The 20,732-nt window shown below is 39.7% G+C and overlaps 1 protein-coding gene across 1 annotated transcript in view; it reads right to left on the minus strand.

The window, feature by feature from the left end:
• Positions 1-20,732, minus strand: part of INPP5F (inositol polyphosphate-5-phosphatase F) — a 58,324-nt gene that overhangs the window by 17,652 nt on the left and 19,940 nt on the right. The window contains exons 2-7 of the mRNA XM_084846052.1: positions 19,919-19,999; positions 6,523-6,659; positions 5,118-5,246; positions 1,832-1,999; positions 1,553-1,609; positions 914-1,112 (exon numbers count right to left, since the gene is read on the minus strand). Coding sequence (XP_084702178.1) covers positions 914-1,112; positions 1,553-1,609; positions 1,832-1,999; positions 5,118-5,246; positions 6,523-6,659; positions 19,919-19,999 — 771 coding nt within the window. The remainder of the gene's footprint in view (positions 1-913; positions 1,113-1,552; positions 1,610-1,831; positions 2,000-5,117; positions 5,247-6,522; positions 6,660-19,918; positions 20,000-20,732) is intronic.

Raw genomic sequence — 20,732 nt, forward strand, 5'->3', positions numbered from 1 at the left:
CTCTTCATGGGTTGTTTAACAACCCATAGTTAATCCATAGTTCTGGGTTTGCACATAATGACAATCCATGATTCAACAAACCATGGTTTGTCATTACATGCAAACCAGGTCAATGTCACCTGAACTTTTTTACCACAATCTTGTTTTACTACAACTGCTATTTGGCAGACATCACAAAATTTCAAGCTGTTCATCAGTGCTTGCTTTATTTACTGTTGTATAAATCAGGAACAGTAATAAAAACATGATATACATTCAGTTTGTTTCTCCCTCCTAGAGTTAGTTTGCTCAGCTTATTTTCCTCAAAGTGTTCCGACACATCATTGGTTCCAACACAGGACTCAAGAAGTGAGCACTCTTGGGAGTTATTACAGTATTACTTTCAAATTCTTTCAAATAGCCCCTTACCCTAGCAATGCTAGGTTGATGTTTTCGGTGATCATACTCAAAAGTTTTCTCCATGATAAAAGCTTATTTAGACCCTAACAATGCACGCCTGGCTAAGTGTTACTGCAATAGAGAATTTTCTACTGTTTTGCTGTTCATTATCCCAATTTTGCAGGAGAGAGTTCTTGTCAGGACTGGCCACACTCAGCCCATATAGCCCACAGAGCAAAATGGTTACTTCTGGCCTACAAACTGTTGTATCCCTTTAGATACAAATAGAGGCTAGCCTTCCCTTTCATACCAGGGACTAGTTCTCTTGGAATCTGCAACACCTCCCACCTAGCAAACCGTAGACAGCCCTTCCCTATGTCTGTCTGACCTTCCCTTACTACAGGGCTCTTGCAGAAATCCTTGTCATGAACCTCCTACGGATCTGGAGTTTAACCACTCTGATACTACTTTGTTCAGATCACGTAACAGGCTACATACATTCAGTTCCTTAAGAACTTGGACTACATGTGCTTACCAGCTCTGTGGCGGCTTCGACGTGAGATAAGTGCCACAAGAAAACATGGGTGAATATCATCCACACACACAGACTCTGGTGGTGGAGTCTCAGGACTGCTTTTCTCCTCATCAGATGCTTCATTATAATTAACTACAAGCTCTTCAATCTGAACAAATCCCTGGATGACTGGGATAATCCAAGAATTCACTTCCGATTTCTGCAAAGTTAAAATATATATATATATATGGAAGTGCAATTTACAACTCTACGAAAGTCCAAGGAAGGAAATGTATATGATAGGAAAATGCCTGCCTCAGTGGTATGCAGAGTTCTTATTCTAAAATTTAAACTTTGCCTTTAAACACAGTAAGAAAATCCAGCAGAAGTCAGTGCTTGTCCAGCAGCATAGGTAGCCGACCGTGGTGACCAAACTAAAGGGGCTACCTGTCTCTGCCCCTTCAGCTGCCTGGCTCATCTGCAGAGGAAATCTCAACTTCTTGGGAAAGGCTTTTTGAAGGACCTTCTCATATGTTATGGTGCCTGCAACTAACACTAATCTGAGGCAGCACACTAAGCTCAGTGCTGATGTTGGAGGACTCAGACATGGTACTTTGGAAGGCCTAAAGAAAGTACATATGCATATGGAACTTTACTCACACCAACGTTTATCAGGTCTTCAATCATATGTTTGTTCCAAAAAAATCTGTCATCGACCTGAAAAAGAAATTACAATGTAAATCTTTTCTACCCACAAAATCACTGAATCATTTCCCTAGCAAATTCACCCTTATCAGAACACATTCTGGAGCTAGGAATTTATCAAGCAGTAAATGATTTGTGTTCCTTGGTTTTACAGGTATATGAAAAAGATCAGCTACAGGCACATGAGTAGCTAAGTTCAAAATACAGCTAATCTTTCAACAGACACACCATTACCTTCTTCCAAAGTGGCAAATTGGCCTTCTCGCATGCACTTTGCCTTTGAACTGTGTTTGTTAGGTCATAAGTCAAACTGTAATAAAAAGAATCCGAGTCCATAAACATTTTGAATAGTTCTTCCAGCAGCCGCCTTTCCAGTCTCTCTTTCTCTTTACTTTCTTTAACCTGCAAAACACCAGATTAGGGTTCATATTGTGCACTGATTGAGTAGAGAAGTGCTGCTTTGTTTGACTAATTAACCTCTAGTCTACACTTTGAGTATACTTTCATAATAGAAATCAAGTTCTTCTCATTTGTTCCTATACAAGTTTAATAAGAGAAATACACCCTATGGACTAGATCTTTCATAGATCTGAGCAAAAGACCTGTAATCCCCATAATAAGGTTTTCCACTCCAAAATATACTGATTTATATTTTATCTTTAAGGCTTATATCCCGCACATTCGCAAGAAGAAACTTAAGATCGTAAACAAATAAAATCAGTAATATTTAAAACCTGTTTTCGATAAACCCTACCACCCTCATCTGCCCAGGCCTCAGTAATAAATGCTAGATCAGCATGCTCTTCAAGAATTACATCATGAATTACAGCAGGTTTCTTTTGCACTGATCTGGCATTAAGGAGTATGATGATAAGCCACAATGGGAAACCAGTATGACAACCTGGGAAACCAATATGACAACCTGGGAAACCTTGATTGGACAGAAGACCAGACTATGGATTAGGCCTGAGATGTCTATAAACCCATCCCCTCATTTTGTTTATCATATGCCCACCAACCTTTCATTCCTTCCCCAAATGCTCAGGTTAGCAAACCCAATCTCACTCCCCCTTCACTCTATCAGCACCCAAACACACCATCTAACAACCCCAAATCTCTAAAACACAATCTTCATTTACACAATTCTAATAAAGCAGAAGCAGGATAAAGCTGCCAACTTACCACTGAACCAGAGTCAGAGTAAGGAGCAGAACGGTAGAGCAGCACAGGAAAAGAGGTCAAACCATACCCTCCAACATATCAACTTCTGCCTATGGTTCTCGTCTCAGAAGAACCTATAACAAGACAGTTTCCACCCCTACCACCACACAGGAAACCCTTCTCTCATGGGAGCCCCCAGGCTAATGGGATAAGCCCCTGCCCTCATCTCAACCAGAAGGAATAACCCAGCAGCAGCAACCCACCACCCCATGACAGGCTCCAGGGATACCCTCCCAGCCTAGGAAATGGCTGCTAAGGTTGGTCTCACTCTCTCTCTCTCTCTCTCTCTCTCTCTCACACACACACACACACAATCTTTTCAATCTCGTAGGGCAGCAGAGTTCGCCTTACCAGGGCCAGTAATCAGATGTGTTCCATGCCTGTTATGGTATAGCAGGAGCTAGACTGTGCCAAATACTAGAAAGGACTGAAATCTGACCAGATGAAATCTGACCAGTTTTATGTTAGAGTTTCCAAGTCAGGAGAGGCACTGGCTAGTTTGGATGCGAAACTAAACCATAGTTTAGCATTATGAGAATGAGCCAGAGAAAGTCTCGGGCTCTCAGTATGGTTGCAAGACTGCTTTCACCGGAATGGTTGGAAGATCAGAAGCTTCCACTTGCGTTTTAGGTTAACCACAGCTTAGTATGCTATCCAAACTGTAAACTGTAGTTAGTATTAACTATATTTAGTGGAGTCAAGCCAGCTTTTTAAACTATGGCTTGAAGCTGGCTTTATTTGCACTAACCTTAGGGTTTGAATAACATGGCAAACTGAAGTTAATGTAAAATGCAAGGGAAAGCTTCCAAACTGCTCTTCATATCCACACCGAGGTTCACTGTGGCTGGTTCTCATAAATAAAGTCTCAAACATGTTAAGACACTTTTTGTAAGGAAGATGCTCTAACTCCTTGATAATTTTAGTTCCCGCTCTTTTTGGTTTTGAGGAGACATTTGAAGGGAGATAAATAGTAGCATCATACAGATTTTCTGGTAGCGAATTCCAGATATAAGGGCTACCAAGGAAGACAGGATGGCATCATTCAAAGGAAGCAGGAAAGCCAAACATGATGAAGTTGAGAGAAGTAAAGATCACCGGCAGGGATATACTGGGATATAACGGTGGAGATACAAGGCGTAGCAAGGCCTTGAAATAAAGACAAGGAGATGTGCTGGATATGGAAGCAAAGAGAAAACCAGTAGTAACGATCTAAGGAGTAATCTCATAGTCTGAACAAGAGGTGAATGTTGGTGCAGAATTCTACGCAGATGCAAGAGGACTAAGATGTGACAGTGGAAAAACAGACAGGAGATGGTTGCAAAAGTTGAGACTGAATGTAATCAGAATTTGAACCAGAGTTTTGCTGACAGGACAGTGTAAGTAACATATGTTTGCAATGTTCTACAAGGAAAAGTTAAATGATGTGGGAGAGGACTCAATATGAGAAGCAAAGAAGAGAGTGAAATTAGACTCCCACAGCTTTGTGCCTGATCAACAGGTTGGATAATGAAGTTGGATATGGGTAATACGGGAAAAGAGAAAAGCTTTGGAGAAAACATGAAAAGTACAGTCTTAGACACACTGAACTGAGATGGTAATAACATGTCCAAGTAGAAATATTGGACAGCCTGCTAGAGATGCATGGCCCTGACAGCAGCAAAAGTTCTGGTCTAGGGTTGGGTGTTAAGTAATGAAAGACAAAGGATTTTTATTAGTCAGTATGTAGAGAGAGAATAGCAGAAGGTCAAACACAGATCCCTGAGGGATCCCAGCAGAGAGGGAAAAACAAAGACCTTCTATCCATGGCAGAATTAAACTGGACAAGTAGGGAGAGAACTAGCCAAGGACAGAGTCATGGAAGCCTTGGGCATGAAGAGAATCAAGTAGAAGAGAGTGATTTACCTGCCATATCTAAGTCAGCAGACAGGTCACATAGACTGAGGGCTATTAGAGACCACCTACTTTGGCAGTGAGGAGAGTGTCAGTAATTTTGCTCATGAAGGTTTCAGTGAAACCCAGATTCCAGATTGTAGGGGGTCAAGAGAAAATAAAGATAATGGCAATAAGTAGCATGCTCTAGAGGTTTGGAGACAAAGGATAGAAGGGAAATCAGACAACAGAAGGACAAAATGGGTAAAGGGATGTTGTTGTTTTTAGAATGGTTGAAACAATGGCATGTTTTAATGCCTCAGAACCATATGAAGCAACTCTTTAAAGGAACAACATGATAATAAATACATATGTGGACTGTCTTTATAACCACTGTATAACCCTTTGAAAGCCATCAAATAATCCCCACCTTCTTTTTATTAGAAGCAGAAACATTTGATTTAATTTGAGTGAAGGTCTTGAGCAGAAATTTAGAGTCATCTGGAGACTGTGTGATCTTCTCTGGTTTGTATATTCCAAAATGATGTTTTTTACACAGCTGAAACAATATATTTAGTTAACACAATGCTGAAAGAAATAACAAATGACAATATAAAGTATAAGCAAATGAATGTTAAACACATTTTTTCTGAAAAAGAGGTTAAATAAATGCTATGAATATCTGCATCTTTATCAATTTTAAAAAACGTATTTGGGGAATTAATAGTCCAACCTTTCATGTATGTCTCAAAGCAGTTAAGAGAGGTAATTAACAATAAAATAATAAACCACAGATAATGATAACCACGAAAAGCAGCAAGCCAGAAGTTTAAAAAAATTAAACCATCATCCAAATAAAAGATAGACCAGATGGCGCAGAAAGGCCATCAAATACCATTAAAGGCCAACAGAACAGGACAAACTTTGCCTAGCACCTGCAAGATAATAATGAAGATGCCAAGTAAACATTCTTGGAGAGGAAGATCCAGAATTTGGTGCCACCATGTAAGAGGCCCTTTTCCAATAGCCACCTTGAAGAAGGGCCTTTGAGAAGGATATTAACTGACAGGCAGGTTTGTGTGTTTAAAGGTGGAATATTGACAAAAATATATGTCATCTGTACAACTTAATCAAAGCAGGGGGCTGTTGTAAAATATAGCTTGAGATATTTAAATACAACAGAAATAGACATGAAATGACAACATGGGAATGATTTTGTTCTTTGAGCATTCAGTAAACGCTTAACAAAATGGCAACTGAGTTATGGAAAGGGAGGATTACTCCAGATGTTTCATAACTAATTTCTGTATTCATTATTCAGTGGTCATCTTGCCACATAACTCTCTAAGACTGTCTAGACTCTACGTAGTTACTGAATAAGTGCCAACATGAAAATTGCCTTAATGCAAAGGAGGGCAGAGGGTTGAGCACTCTCCATGGGTCCCTCCCCAAGCCTTGCCTCCTGGGGGATAGGAATCCCCATATTATCTTCCATATAATGAGTCCCTTTCCCTCTGCATGGAGAAATTAAAAAAAAAAAAGTGGGTAGGGTGGATAATGTCATGGAAGGTGAGGGGCTTCAGGGTGGGGCCCTACCCCCTTGATATCATCTGGCTTGGTGGCATGGTCCATGGGGATAATTCGGCCTCTGGACAAAAAGTGGTTGCCGTCTCCTGCCTTAATGAATTAAACCCAGATCCATCTATTCCAGCATGGGAGAGATTAGAAAGGATGACCAATTCAATCATGTCTCATCCTTGGTACTAACTGTCATCTCAGCACAATACCATTCTCCTTTTAATCCACTGTTTTCACTTTGTGTGTTTTAACTTTACCTCCAGATCCAGATCCTGAGGTTCTGCTTCAGAGAGTGGTACTGCTGCAATCTTTGTTACTTTACATACTTCATGATCTCCTGGAAGCTTGCCAACCACTACCCTTTGGCGAATCAGAAGCAGCCACCAAGGCAAATCTACAAGAAACCCAAATCTATTAGTTTGGCAAGAGAGGATAGTACCAACTATTATTCTAACATAGTTAAAAAAGCAACCTTTCAAACTACCTTTCCCCTGTACTGAAGAGTTTCAGCTACAGCCCAGTAGCAGGGAAGGAAATCCTTGTACCAGTATGGAAACCAGGGTTACAGAACTGCAGATAGGTGGTCTCAGAACACAGTATCCAGAACATCTCCTCCCCATACTGCAGCCAGAGGAGAATAGCTAGAACTCATTGTGAAGTGCTGCCTCAGCCAGTAATCCCTAACAGGCCTTCTTCTAAACCAGGCTCTTCTCTGAGAGAAAAACATAACCGCAGTAGAGACAGCAGAAATGTTTTCATGGTCTCTTCTCTCAGCCCTGACATACTGATGTATACCCTTTGCTTTACTATGTACACTGTTCAATAATAGAATATTTGAGTGGGGGGGACTCCTAAGTCAGTAATGATGCATAAAGTGGAGAAAAGCAAGTCCAGACTAAAGAGGGAAAACATCAACAACCTACTTGATGTTATACCCAGAAAAACTGTGTTTTCATGGCTCTAAATATCACATGGATCAACATTGTATTTTTCAACTGATAGCTAGAAGCTTGGGTTTGATAACGGAAGGAAGTAACTCATAACTTTCCTGGCAAATATTTGCTCCTGAACACCTTTGGTAAACAAGTACAGGTGTCAGTCTGTGAGGTACACTTCTATGGCAGGGACAATAAAAGAGACTGTTGGTTGTCTTTCATTGTTTAGGTGCAGAAATATAATGACAGGTTACTGTCCACATTTTAGATCCATCTAAGCAATCAAAAAGGAAAAGATCTAAATGGCAAAGTAAAATTTGTAAGCTTTTCTGTAAAGATTACTACAAACTCCTTTAATTTCGCCAGCTTTGCTTCAAAACATGCCACCAAATGCAAACCAGCTTTAAATGGACCCCACAATAGGAACCTGTGATTGTGTTTCTTAACTAAAGTCAAGCATATACCCCCACATCCTACAGCTATGCACACGCACGTGCGTGCACACACACACACTTACTTTCATGCTAACTTCTGTTTCAGACAGACAGAACGGGGCTTTCCTGCCTTCCACTTCCCTTTGCAACCCCCCCTCTGAAAATCCACTCCCAGTGGTTCTAGGACCCTCCAGAACAGAATGGCATGGGGCATGAGGGGCAGCAGCAGGAAGGGAGGAACACACCCTTGCCTATGTGAGTGAAGTGATGGCTTCCATTTACACTGGAGAACCTTAAATACTTTCTCAGTTTATCTTGCAGACTTTATACTTATTTCTTGTACAATGGAGGAATCACAACTATCATAAGCAGTTTGAAGAAACATTTGGAACTTTCATACTCATTATTGTGGCAGATGCTGTTGTTTAAATATGGGCCTCCCATAACAACAACAGGGGATGGCAGCATTGTATGAGAACAAAATTAATGAGTCAAAGGGTGAGGGGAGCGTAACATGGCCCCCAGACATTTTCCCCCTGCTGGGATAATAAGTTCTAGCAACAGACTGGGGAAGGTGTCATCTCCCATCACCCAGTCTCTCTTATAGTTGGGCATCCTAACACCTCTTTATACAGTCTTGGAGGCAGAACTATGTTTAAACAAGAGAATCTGGTCCCATCATCTGTAGCTTCACCGTAAATGTTCTGAGGAAGCTGTATGTTAAAAATGTGTTTAGAACTGTTTACAAACATTTGGTAAAATAATGACAATTTTTATATTTGACTTCACAATTTTTCTCCAAGGTTATATAGCTATAGGACAATCTATTTCCATAGAAAGTAACAATGGCTTACAAAACTATAGAAACGTAAGATTAATAACCAAGTAGAAACTGCTTATGCAATGATGTCCGTCTTACCTAAATGCAAACTTTGTTTTCTATGATTCTGTAAGGAATTCCTCTGGTATCAAGATTCCTATTTATTACAAGTTATTCGAAAAATCTTTTTCTTCCATTTTAACCATCCAGACTGATATTGTATTACATTCCCATTCTGTCTGCAAAGTATTTCTGAAACAGTTTCTTGGTTGCTTCTAACACAAACACACACACACACACACACACACAAACACACCATTGCAAAATATAAATCAGAATTTCAGAAATTGCACTGTAGTGTGGCATAATCTCCCAGAATCTGAAACAGATCTGCTGGAAACTAAAGAGATGGCACAGAGAAAACAATACTAAAAAAACTGAGCTACAGATGGTGTTTGTATGCTATCATCCAATTACTTCTAATATTTTCCAGAGACTTCAGGTTATAGAGACAAGCTACTTTCAATAGTACAAGCAATGCCTGATAGAAGCTGAAAAACTAAACCAGAAACTAAGCAGTAATGCATAGCCATGAGGCAGGACTGTTCCTATCCATGGCTCCAAGTCTCTTTCACTGCCTATTTCCCACTCCCTTTCTCCCACATTATCCTCTTCCCCTCATTCCTGCTTTCAGCCATTATAATCCTCATCCTGGAAGTGTCAAATATTGCTAAAACAAGGCAAGAGATGTATAATTAGTTCTAAGCACATAATCTGGGATCCTTGATATAGTTTGGATTTCTTAATACACCCAACTCTAGTTCAGTCCTTCCCAACCAGGTGTCCTCTGGATATATTGGGCTGCAGAGGGCACCAGGTTGGGTAAGGCTGCTCTAATTCTATACAGCAGTTCAGGCATCATGGAAGATCAGTCAAGATCAGTCTTCTCGAATGTGGCACCCTCGATATGTTTTGAACTAAAAACCCATCATCCGTCATCATTGCCCATGCTGGCTAGGGCTAATGGGAGAAGTAGTTCAAAATATATGGAGGGTACCATATTGGGGAAGACTGGTCAAGACTGTATTAAAATAAAAGGGAGTGACTAACCCCCGCTTTCAACCGAAAAATGAGAGAAAGGCTGCTGTCTCACAAAATGACACACTCTTTCACACAAAATCTGCCACCAAGGCCTTCTGTTTCAGAGTTCCTCTAGGGACTTTATATGACTGAAGCTGCGCCGAAATACAGTCGTGATAGGACAGTTTAAAGGGAGTATGCATGTTTTGTGTATTTTGCCACCAGGAACACACCACCTGTCATTTCTATAAAACCAAGATAAATGAACAAGCAGTAAAAACTTTCAAAACAATGGAAGTTAGAACTGGTTTGTGATTTTTAAAGAATGCAGCACATAGGATACAAGATTTTTTTAAAAAACTACACAAAGTATAAAAAATAACAGCAAGCCACTTTATATAAATAAAAACTGATCCAGCAGGAATGCTAATTGAACTAGAGCATTATGATTTTACTTGAAACTAGAAAAATCTTTTTGTTTGTTTAAAAAAACAGTTTCCCAAAAAAAATAACTGGAGCTGTTCTTTTAAGTAATTCATCTTTAATAGAAAATACACCACAGCTGCTGATATTCTGGAAGAGTAGAAATTTACATTTAAATCTACATTTTCACTTATTCTGTTATAAACCAGATGGTCAGGCCCAGTGCCAGCTTTGAGAGGGCTCTGGACAAGGTGCCCTCCACCACCACTACCCCTGATGGCAGGACTGTGATGCTGAGGTGCCCAGACCCACACTTTATTTTTACCGCTTTTAATTGTCTTTGTGTCCCTCCCCCAATGTAGCATCTTTTATTATTATGCCAACTGCAGCTTCTCATATCCTACCGCAGTCATTCATGCTTTGTTCACCTCCAGGGTAGATTACTGTAAGTAACTCTATGTGGGGTTGCCATTGCATATAGTCCAGAAACGTCAATTGGTCCAGAACGTGGCAGCCCTCATTGCCTGTTTTAAGTAGGTACTTCAGACAGTTCCAGTTCAGTGGACATATTTTAGTTAAACCAACAAGGAAGCACCAGAAGTAACAGAAACAAGTGTTAAAAGTTCAACACAAGCACCAGTGTATGTGCCAACTTGCCTAATGTTTCAGAGATAATCTCCTTCTTCAGGGGCTCCCTAAAATATTTAACATACTACAGTTTTATACACATGCGGTAAAACTGAAATGTGTTATGAATTTTAGGGATCCCCTGAGGAAAGAGATAATCTCCGAAACATTGGGCAAGTTGGCACAAAATAAACTGCACTGTGATCTTGCAACACTTTGGTTTGGGGGAACGTTTCAGTTAAGGCTTTTTAGGATTTTTTTTTTCTGCTTGTGCCTCCTTTGTATTGTTTTTAATCATCTGCTCTTTTATTATTTTTTATTATCAGTAGTAATGTTTGAATTTCTAATTCTGATAAAGAATCATGAAGGGCAGGAGCAGGACTGTGTACTTCCTCTGTTTTACCAGGTTCCTAGCTCAGGCTAGCACTTTAAAACTCCAGGGCAAGTGCTTTGAAAAGGTAACTGTTCTTTGTAAGACTAATTAGGCTGCAATTATAAATGCAAAGATTGCATTACAGCCTATTTAGCAAATACTCAGTGTTTTACAACCTAATCCTAAGCATGCTTACTCAGAAGTAAGCCACACTGAGCTCAATGGAGCTTATATCCACTTAAGTGTGGACAGAACTGTAGTCAAAGTTTGTAATTAGGGACGTACGAGAATTGCATTTGTGCTCACAAAACAGTTAAAAAAGCTGTGTTCACAACCCCAATATGGATGCGAGCAAGAGGTGTCTGAAAGTGTTCAGAAATTGTGAAGCATGCTGTTGCTTTCACAAAATACACAGATCTCTAATCAAACAAGCAGTTCTCTGTTGCATAATTTTTAAATTGTGCAATTTCACACTTTAGTCTATCTGGAAAGTTCTGCAACTTGGGAAATTCACAATTTTTTAGCACAATTTTCCAGTTTGCTCACGGTTGGTTTTCACAGTTCTCCCATTCACACAAATTGAAGAGAAATCACAAACACTCAAAGAAATCAAGGAGTGACAAACATCAAGCTGATGTTCGGAGAATCTGGGTCAATGGGAACTTCACTTGTTCGTCCAACCCTATTTATAATCAACAACAATTGGAGATTTTCCCCTCCCTTTAAAACAAAGATCTTACTCAATTTTAATAGAATTTTGGGGGCTATTCTGAACCTTAACAGTGCAATCCTAAATATACTCAGAGGTACATCCCCAATTAGTTCACTGGACCTTACTCCCAAGTGAGAGAGTGAGAGTAAATGTGAGCATATGACTAAAGCCTTAATGAAGGATCTTACAAAAATCTGGTTTCATCATGAAATCTGGTTTCACCATGAAGAAATAAACCTACACGTTTAGCTTTGGACAGAGTGTTTCAGTGATCTACTTCAAAAACACTTCCATCTGAGAAGCAGACTCTGGCCTATGAAAACTCATGGCACAAAGAAGTTGTTAAGACTTCAATGTACCACAGGACTCCTGCTTCATAAAAAGCCTGTCATTAATTCTTCACTTTATTACAAAACGTTCTTAGCAAGCGAATTAAAGTACCTTACTGGCCAAAATACATACCTTCCCCATATTAGGATTTTGTATCAGAAAACCTAAGTATGGTATAATATTTTCAAATGAGAAGCCTTAAAAATGAATAAGACAAATCAGTATAAAGCCATTAATTCAGTCAGTTTAAAAATAAAGTATATTCCATATATTCATATACATCCGAGACATCACTTCATTCAGTCACATCACTTCATTCAGTCTGATGAAACGGACATCTATTTTGAAAATGCATGTAATACTGAAGTATCATGGTGGAATTTGACTTCACAGCTGGCTAGTGGAAAATAACTGTAGATTAAAAGGCCAGCCTGTCAGAATTTGTGAACCCCTTTCTTCCATTAAGCAATACCATCTACACAATGCCACAGATTGCCACACAATCCAGACCACTATGTTACAATCAGAAAGCAGGAAATAATCTATATGCAAAGTAGCTAAGTCAAGTGAATGAAGCCAGAGATGAAAGCTCAAGTTACATGCATAATATACTCAAGGAATTAAGCATGTAGGCAACACAAAACCTCTCTCATCTTCAGGCAACAAAGGTGAAATCTATACCTTTGCTTACACTTTCTCTCACATTCAAAATGGGGGTGCTGGCCCTGGCATAGCATGGCTTTTGCTGGTTAAGCAGCTCTTGCTAGCTGTCACTTATCTCCTCTCCCTGACTGGCAACAACATGCTCACTATCGGACAAAGTGGGAACTCTTTGAGAAGTTGGTGGAATCTGTTTGGCTATTCAAAGAGATTTGCCCTGCAGTATGCCCATCATGATCACAATGCCTAGCGCTTCTGCTGTTTGGGTCCACAGGTGATCACCACCTGCCTGCTCCAGGACCACCTCTTCCCTTCTCCTTGCCAGAACCAGAGCCTCCTACTCAATGTGTGAGCAGGCCACAATCTCCTGTCCCCAGCAGCAGCCATTTTAAAATGTCACAGCTGGTGAACAAAACAGCTTCAGCTGCTGGATCTGGCCTCCCTGTAGCATGATTTTACGATACAAGGAAGTGAGGCAGAAGAGAATAATTTTTTAAATAATCTAGCAGGATGAGAAAACACAGTTCTCTCACTTGGTCAACAATAGTCAAAAATAAAATAAAAATAGCCCAGCCAGTTTTTTCCTGATTGGTTGGCAGCCCTAGTATTATTACATGCAAAGATAGGCAGATCACTACCAATAAGTATAAGCAACATTCCATCTTAGGGAGTATAAAGATAAACAGACACTGAAGTTCAGTAATATAAATGACCACTAGGGAGAGGTCAGGACTACTGCCAAAGAACAAACAAAAGCTTTTCAGCAACTCAACTCGATCTTGTAAATGTATTCTGAAGATCACAGCAAGTATTTCTAATTCAGCCTTAACAGAGTCATCACGTAACCTGGGGCAAAAGAGCAGCTTTACAAAAAAGGGGAAGCCAGGCCACATTCAGGTTCAGCAGCTGATTCAATTTTTTTGATTTCAAATATTTTAAAATGGGCTTTATTTTCTTTGTTGTCCTACCACCACACAAAAATTCCTTGCACATAAGGATGTGAGGGCAATAGAAGCCCAAGAGACTAGACCGTCAGAAATGACATCTGGTATAGCATCTTTACTCACAGAACAGTAAGATGCAGCCAAACTTAAGCTTGATTTTATGGGAGCATTATATTTGCTTTGGTCATTAGCTTCATTTCATGGGCAGACTGAAATAAGCAAAGGATTTCCTATGTTGAATAAAATTAAGAGCTTACGTAACAAGCCAGACTGCAGGTAAAAGTCTTTGAGTGTTATCCCTAGGTGACCTAAACAGCAACAACAAAAAGCAGGAAAGACATTCAAGTAATCCCATGGCTTGGATCCAGACTTCCAGTGAGCAGAACTCCACTCCTGGACCACATTATAGTAGTCTAATCTAGAGATCACTAGGGCATGAAAGACCATGGCGAGGTCTGCCTTTATCAAGAAGGGTTGTAGTCTGCATACCAGCTGAAGCTGAGAAAGTTCCTCCTCCTACTGATGCCACCTGCACATCCATCTGAAGCACAAGTCAAGCAGCATTTATGAACAACAAACCTGATCTTTACAGGGGAGTGCAGCCGCATCCAAGACAGATTGAACACCCAAACCCAAGTCACGTGGTCCACCCACCATCATGTCAGGAGGGAGTTTCATTAAGTTTCACCTTGTTTTCTCCCATCCAGTCCTTCGCAGCTGACCAGCAGACCACCACTTCCCCAGGATCAGATGAAAATGAGAGATGAGGTATCATCTGCATACTGATTACTCCACAGCCCAAATCTCCAGAAGACTTCAGCTATCAGTTTTATGTAGGGCAGAGGTGAGAAACCAGTGGCCCTCCAATGTTGGACTCCAACACCCAGCAGCCCCAGCCAGCATGACCAATGGTCAGGAACGATGGGAGCTGTAATCCACAATTTGGAGGGTCACAGTTTCCATCCCTGATGCAGGGAAAGAAAAAGAGCTTTTCAGCAGAAGCCAATTAGCAGCTAATTAGCAGAATTGGCAACCTTGAGGGACAACTGTATTACATAAAATGGATATGGCCTGTTGCCAAAAAGGTGGGACTGCATGTTTCATTTACACAAGCCAACTGCTTTTGCAACGCAATCAAAACATAATACTGTGAAGAGAAGGCCTAGCCTTAGTTATTTACCCTTCTCTCCCTCATCATCTTAAAATATCAACTTTCAAGTTAAGTAGCAAGGTTGTTGTCAGGGCTATCTTACTGTATTTAAAGTTGACCCTTTTAGTACTCAGCCCAAACTTAATTATACAATTTTCACTTTGAAGAACATAATCAACTGGACTTATTTTCCAAACATATATATGCCAATATACAACGTTTAGAGTTACATTTTCCCTTGGTATATTTTAGTGCTAATTCTACAATAAATCCAATACAGAGGATATTCTTTTTGTTTTCAGTAACAGCCAAAGTGCACCCCTGCCTTTTAGTGGCATCAGCCAACTACTAAAGCCTACAACCCAGCTGTCATGCTGAGCAAGATGAGGCAAGCCAGTACTAATGCATCACTTGTTTGTATACACTGCTCAAGGGCAGTATTGACAACTGGGTTTTGTAATTTATTTGCAGTTTCTAGAATAACACAAGCATACCAAAGATCAAGATGGAAAACCTTACTCTCCCTAATGTTCTTGTTAAACTTTCCTTCTATCAGCTAGCACCAAGTGTAACACAGCATCGCCTCCATCAGACATTTGCCTTCAAACCTTCTATGAATGCTTAGAGTTGGAAGCCAAGACCAAGAGGAATATCACTGCCGGCTCCACCCTGCTGACCTCAACATGTTTGGTGAAGGCCTGAAGGGGGAGCCTGTGTATATTGAAGTGTATTCTAAATGTGTTTTAACAAATCACAATAGCTATACAGCCTATTTGGTTATCAGGTGAAACAATTAAGAGAGGAACTCTAAATCCCATCACCCCCAGCCAGCATGGCTAATGTCCAGGAATGGTGAGAGTTGTAGTTCGACAGCATTTAGAAGGCCACAGGTTACCCACCAGTGTTCTAGTGAATGATTTCTTAAAGCCACTTAAAAATCAGCATTTCATCAAAATCTTAAGAGAGATCATGCTTTTGTGTACAATCCTAAAAATATGCTTGTCATCCCAAGAATGTATGCTTTCCTTCTCACTGGCAGTTTGCTTTTTAGTGCAAGTATAACCAATATGCAATAAAATTTAGTGTATTTTCCATTTGGGAGCTGACCATAGATATATTCTCTAATAGAGATACTAATCATATTAAATTGTTCTATGACATCAAGGGACATATTCCTCTGTAATTCTGTCCAATCATTTCAGAACTGTATATTCACAGGAATTTTTAGGAGGGACCAGCTGTTGTTACAAAATAATGTATAATTTTGTTCACAAACTTGCAGAACCTATGTAGTTACTAAGAAGACCATGCAAATATGAAAGCCTTTAAAATGTATTCAGAGTCCTGAAAGCAGTTATTCCCCTACAGTTCTAGGCTGCTAAGAGACCTTTTTATTTATTCAAGGTTTGTGCTCTTAATGAATCAAGCATGCTACCAAGGCTCTACAACATGTCTAACTCAAAATTACCACAGGGCTCCATGAGGCAAGGAAATAAAGCAATGTTTCCAGCCCAGCTCCTCAAAGAATCAATAACTACCAGCCTGCTTTCAAGAGAACGATGATGCAGGGTTCTTGTTAACTTGGACACATCAAGCTGAGCCTGCTTTTAAAATCAGATACTACATTTAAATCAGGGAAAGCTAGATGTTCAGCCAAATACTGTAGTTTAATCCTGACAATTTTGTGCTTGCTGTCAGTGCTCAACACACTCACAGAACTAAGGCTTCATCCAGACTGCTCTGTGGATAGCAGAGAAAGATCCCATGTATTATGTAGTTTTCCCTTAATTACCCTGAAGACATCAGAAACATACACATTGGCATACGTCACAAACAAATCTCAACAAGGACACTCAGTTGTCACCACTAGCACTTGCATGGAAGACAAAACAAAAAAGTATGGTATTTCCCTTATTAAAATTGAGCTGAGAAAAGTCACACACAAGAAAGAAACCATAACACTAAATGTCCTCTAGTTGGTGCAACATTGTTGTTTAAAAGGAGAACCATTCTATGTATTACACAGAATGACATACTAGAATTCTGGTTTATTCTACCAGACTGCCAGGGGAAGGGGGGCTCATAACTGAATGTTTCCCTATATGAGCGCTCCCTGCATATAGTACAGATAGGACATCAGGGCTACGCTAAATCTTTCCCTCAACGTGTTAATTTCCTACATGAGGGAAGCTTTTTATGAGGCGAAGAAATATGATCTCCCTGACCTGCAGTGGTACAGACAAGAACACCATCATCTAATTCTTTGCAATGTGTAGAATGGCTCTGACTCCACAAATAATCTAATAGTTTCAGATAAAAGGTTCTTTCTAACCACTTAAATTCTGTTTTACATGACTGTTCTAGAGAGCTTTAAAGAGCTCCAAGGACATCTCGAGAAGAAGTCAGTCTTTTTTCTTCCCTCTGAAATCACTGCATACTTGCAAGAAAGAACATTATTGAAATCACAGGCAATGTCATTTTTTAATGTTTATATACTACTGGAAAAGAAGAATATCTCAATTTTAGATGCCTGGATTACTCTTCAAAGGAGGAAAAGTGCATGATATAAACCTGTTTATTTAAATGGCTAAGGAAGCATTAAAAGGAAATTTAGACAATTGAGAGTGTTACTGATTTAAGGTTACACTGCTATGGGACTGCACAAGAAATGTAACGGTATTTGGTGAACTAACTTAAAGCAGAGTTCCACAATTCCTCTTGCCTGCTTGTAGCAGAGCATGTCCCTCCCCCATCCAGCGAGCAGCCCTGTGCTTCCAATAAAAACCCTGCTCATGCGAAAGAAGCTACCTCTCCTTCTGTGCACTGCTCGCTCACTCTCTCATGTGTGTTGGGGTTTGGCAAAAAGCAACGGCAGCACTTCATCGCTGCCTCCTGTAAAAATCACTGTACCATGTCACTGCTGTGTCTTCCAAAAGCCCTACTGGAAAGAAGAAAATCCACCTCTCCTTTTCTCCCTGTTCTCCATGGATGAGAGATGGGGGTGTTTCCATTCATCCTCATATTTTTTTGTAGGATGCAGCAAAGAACCTCTCCTTTCCCTCCATGGAAAGTGGGGATCAAAAGACAGGTGTTTTCTCTGAGAATAGTTTTTTGCACAAATTGCAAGCAGTTCCTTACTGCTGCCCACTGCCACCTTCTGCAAAATCCCAACAGGAAGGAGAAGAGACAGACTACTCCTTTTCTCATGGAGAGATTAGGGGAAGAAGATAGGGGTGTTATTTCTCCCATCCTACAGGGGTTTTGCAGGAGGTAGCAATAGTGAGGTTCTCCTTGTACAGAAACCCAGCACAAGGGCAAACATCCCTTCAGTCTGTGTTCTTTGCACATGCCACAGGATATGTGGAAGGAAGCAATGACCATGAACAATGGGTTTGTCTAATACACCAAACCAAAATTTGTGGACCCCTGATTCAAAGAATATGTCATTTTAATTACTGCTTATACAGTTATTAAAAAACAGTGAAGTTACTTTTCACTTTTAGAAATGGGGAAAATATTTCAGTATTGAATAAAAAAAATACTGTAATCCAACATTAATATATTTTAGGGAGTAATGCTGTTCATTCCATTTATTTCAAATATTTATACCCTACCTTCCAACTAAAATTATGTGGGCAGTATATTTAAAATACAATGAAAACAGACAATCAGGACGTTAGCCTCTTTCACTGTCTGAGGCTTTGTCATCTAAGCAGCTGTTGATGCTTCTCCTAGCTTCTGGCAACAGGCACAAGAGGCACAGCAGGTTGAATAAAAGCCTTAGGTCTAGTATTGCTATTTGTGCTTATTTCTCCCTCATATAGTGTTTTCTGGATTGTCATATCTGTATCAAGAATAGATTGTACTCTCCCACAAACGTTGCCTTCATTAATGGTGATTTAATAGCTCTTTCATGGTATCTACATAGCTATATGGTTGCATCCAATGTTATGTGTGTGGGAAGTCCCATTGCACAAAGGGATTTTCCAGCTTCTCTTCCTCACTGAAGCCTCTTGTGTCCACTCCCCGCCACCAAAAAGCATCTGATATCCAGGAGACCCTCAGGAAATGCCAAATTAGGATGCAGTGCTATAGCAGATGGGAGAATCACCGGAATTTGGGAGGCAGGGGGGTGCCTTGCCTGAGTCAGAGGGCCTTTTTGCTCACATGCCATACCTCATTGCTTTCACTCTGTTCATATAATACTGCTCACTGACAGGATAAAGGACCTCATATTTTGCAGGCATAAATTAAATAAGATATGTGGGCTTCTACTGTTTTTAACTTAATATACACACCTCAAGCTTATTACTTTGTGGCAGCTATTGGTTTTTAATCCATTTCTAACCAACATGAAAGATCAATTCACAAAGAAATACTGCTTGTTAACAGTAATTATTATTTAAAAGTCAGCTAGACAAAGCCAGAGCAAACATCAACAGGAATCTGAAGCAGCTTGACCTCACTTTTGAAATATTTAATGCGTGAGAGCTGTTTCTTTGGCAGGATTTCCAATACTATTCCATTAATAGAAGCAAGCTTGTCTAGCTTTTCCTCTATTAACATGAAGCAGACGGTATTTGAGGAAACTAGTTTCGATGGCAAGCCCTGAAGAATGTTAGTAATCAAAGCTCCAAAAAACTTCATGTTCCTCTAAGCACTGTGGTTTTTGTATTTCTTTTATTTGCAGCATTCCATCTGGTATCATTATTTACAATCCAAAATTAATTCTTTAACTACAAGAATTGTCTCATTAATATTTGAAAATAAGGCTGACAGCTGAGCTTAAGCATCTCAACTATATTTACCTCTATATCTTCAAGAAACTCTATTTACAGAGAAATGCTATTCTGCATCCCCCTCCTCACCCATCAGCTTTTGCTCAGGTTATGGAAACACCATTTATCAGATGTGCATGAACCACCGTATACATAAACAAAGCCATTTATTGTGTGTTCCAGTTCAGACACTGACATTTATTAGTTTGAGAAACTAAAATATCACATCAATCAGACTGACAGAGGCACTGACAAAGCCCACTTCAGTCTTATCAATCACAGATAGTGAGAACTTGACAGCGGGGTTAATTGCACAATGGCCACAGAAATTTTAACATTATCTTAACTATCACTCTGACAAGATAAAGATTTTTGTACTATTCATACCTGTATGAAGCTGAACTTTTCCAATAAGTCCCTCGATCAAGCCCAGACAAATTGGATTCCAAGCCAAAAGAAGGTCAGTAGCTGTGTGAAGAAATGCGATACACAGATACAGTGAGTCATAAGGGTGTGAAAGACAGTTTAAAAATCAAGCCTCTTTTAATCAGAAATATATGATTAAAGCCACATTTAATCAGATCCATATAATCAGTTGGAATAAACATTTCCCATTTACTTATTTTATCGGAAAGATTCACTGTCATTAGCCAATATTAAGATTTAAACATGGTACATATACTTAGTTCCATGCAGATATAAACCATTACCACTTGGAAGGGAACATTATACACACACTTGAGCCAATATCCAGGTAGAAATTAAAAGTGCAATCCTTTGCATGCCTACTCACAATCCTACTGACTTCAGTGGGACTTACTCTCAGTTAAGGGTTTATAGCACTCATGTTTGTTATTATACAGTGAACTGTATACTTATGTGAAAGTTCCACCTATTCAAATAATATGAGAAACAGGCTGCTCTCTCTGTGTTGACTTTTCCACTAACTTTAATAGATGGGGAATCTCTACAAACACAAAATAACATCACTGTGAATATTTCCTCCCTGTTTTAAGGTTTAATTTATGAAGACTTTTGCGAAGCTGGTAAACCCATTACTATATTTGGCAACCATCATAAGAATTTGAGTGAAACACATAAACTCTTCCCTAGAAAACATTCAAGCAAGTCCAAAACAAGTAAGCCACTTATACACCACTTACAAGGAAACAAGAATTTCAGAAATATATTGCCAATGTTC

Source organism: Heloderma suspectum, chromosome 3, assembly GCF_057233095.1.
Source record: "Heloderma suspectum isolate Gila_16-S chromosome 3, 16-S_ref, whole genome shotgun sequence".
Lineage (NCBI taxonomy): Eukaryota > Metazoa > Chordata > Lepidosauria > Squamata > Helodermatidae > Heloderma > Heloderma suspectum.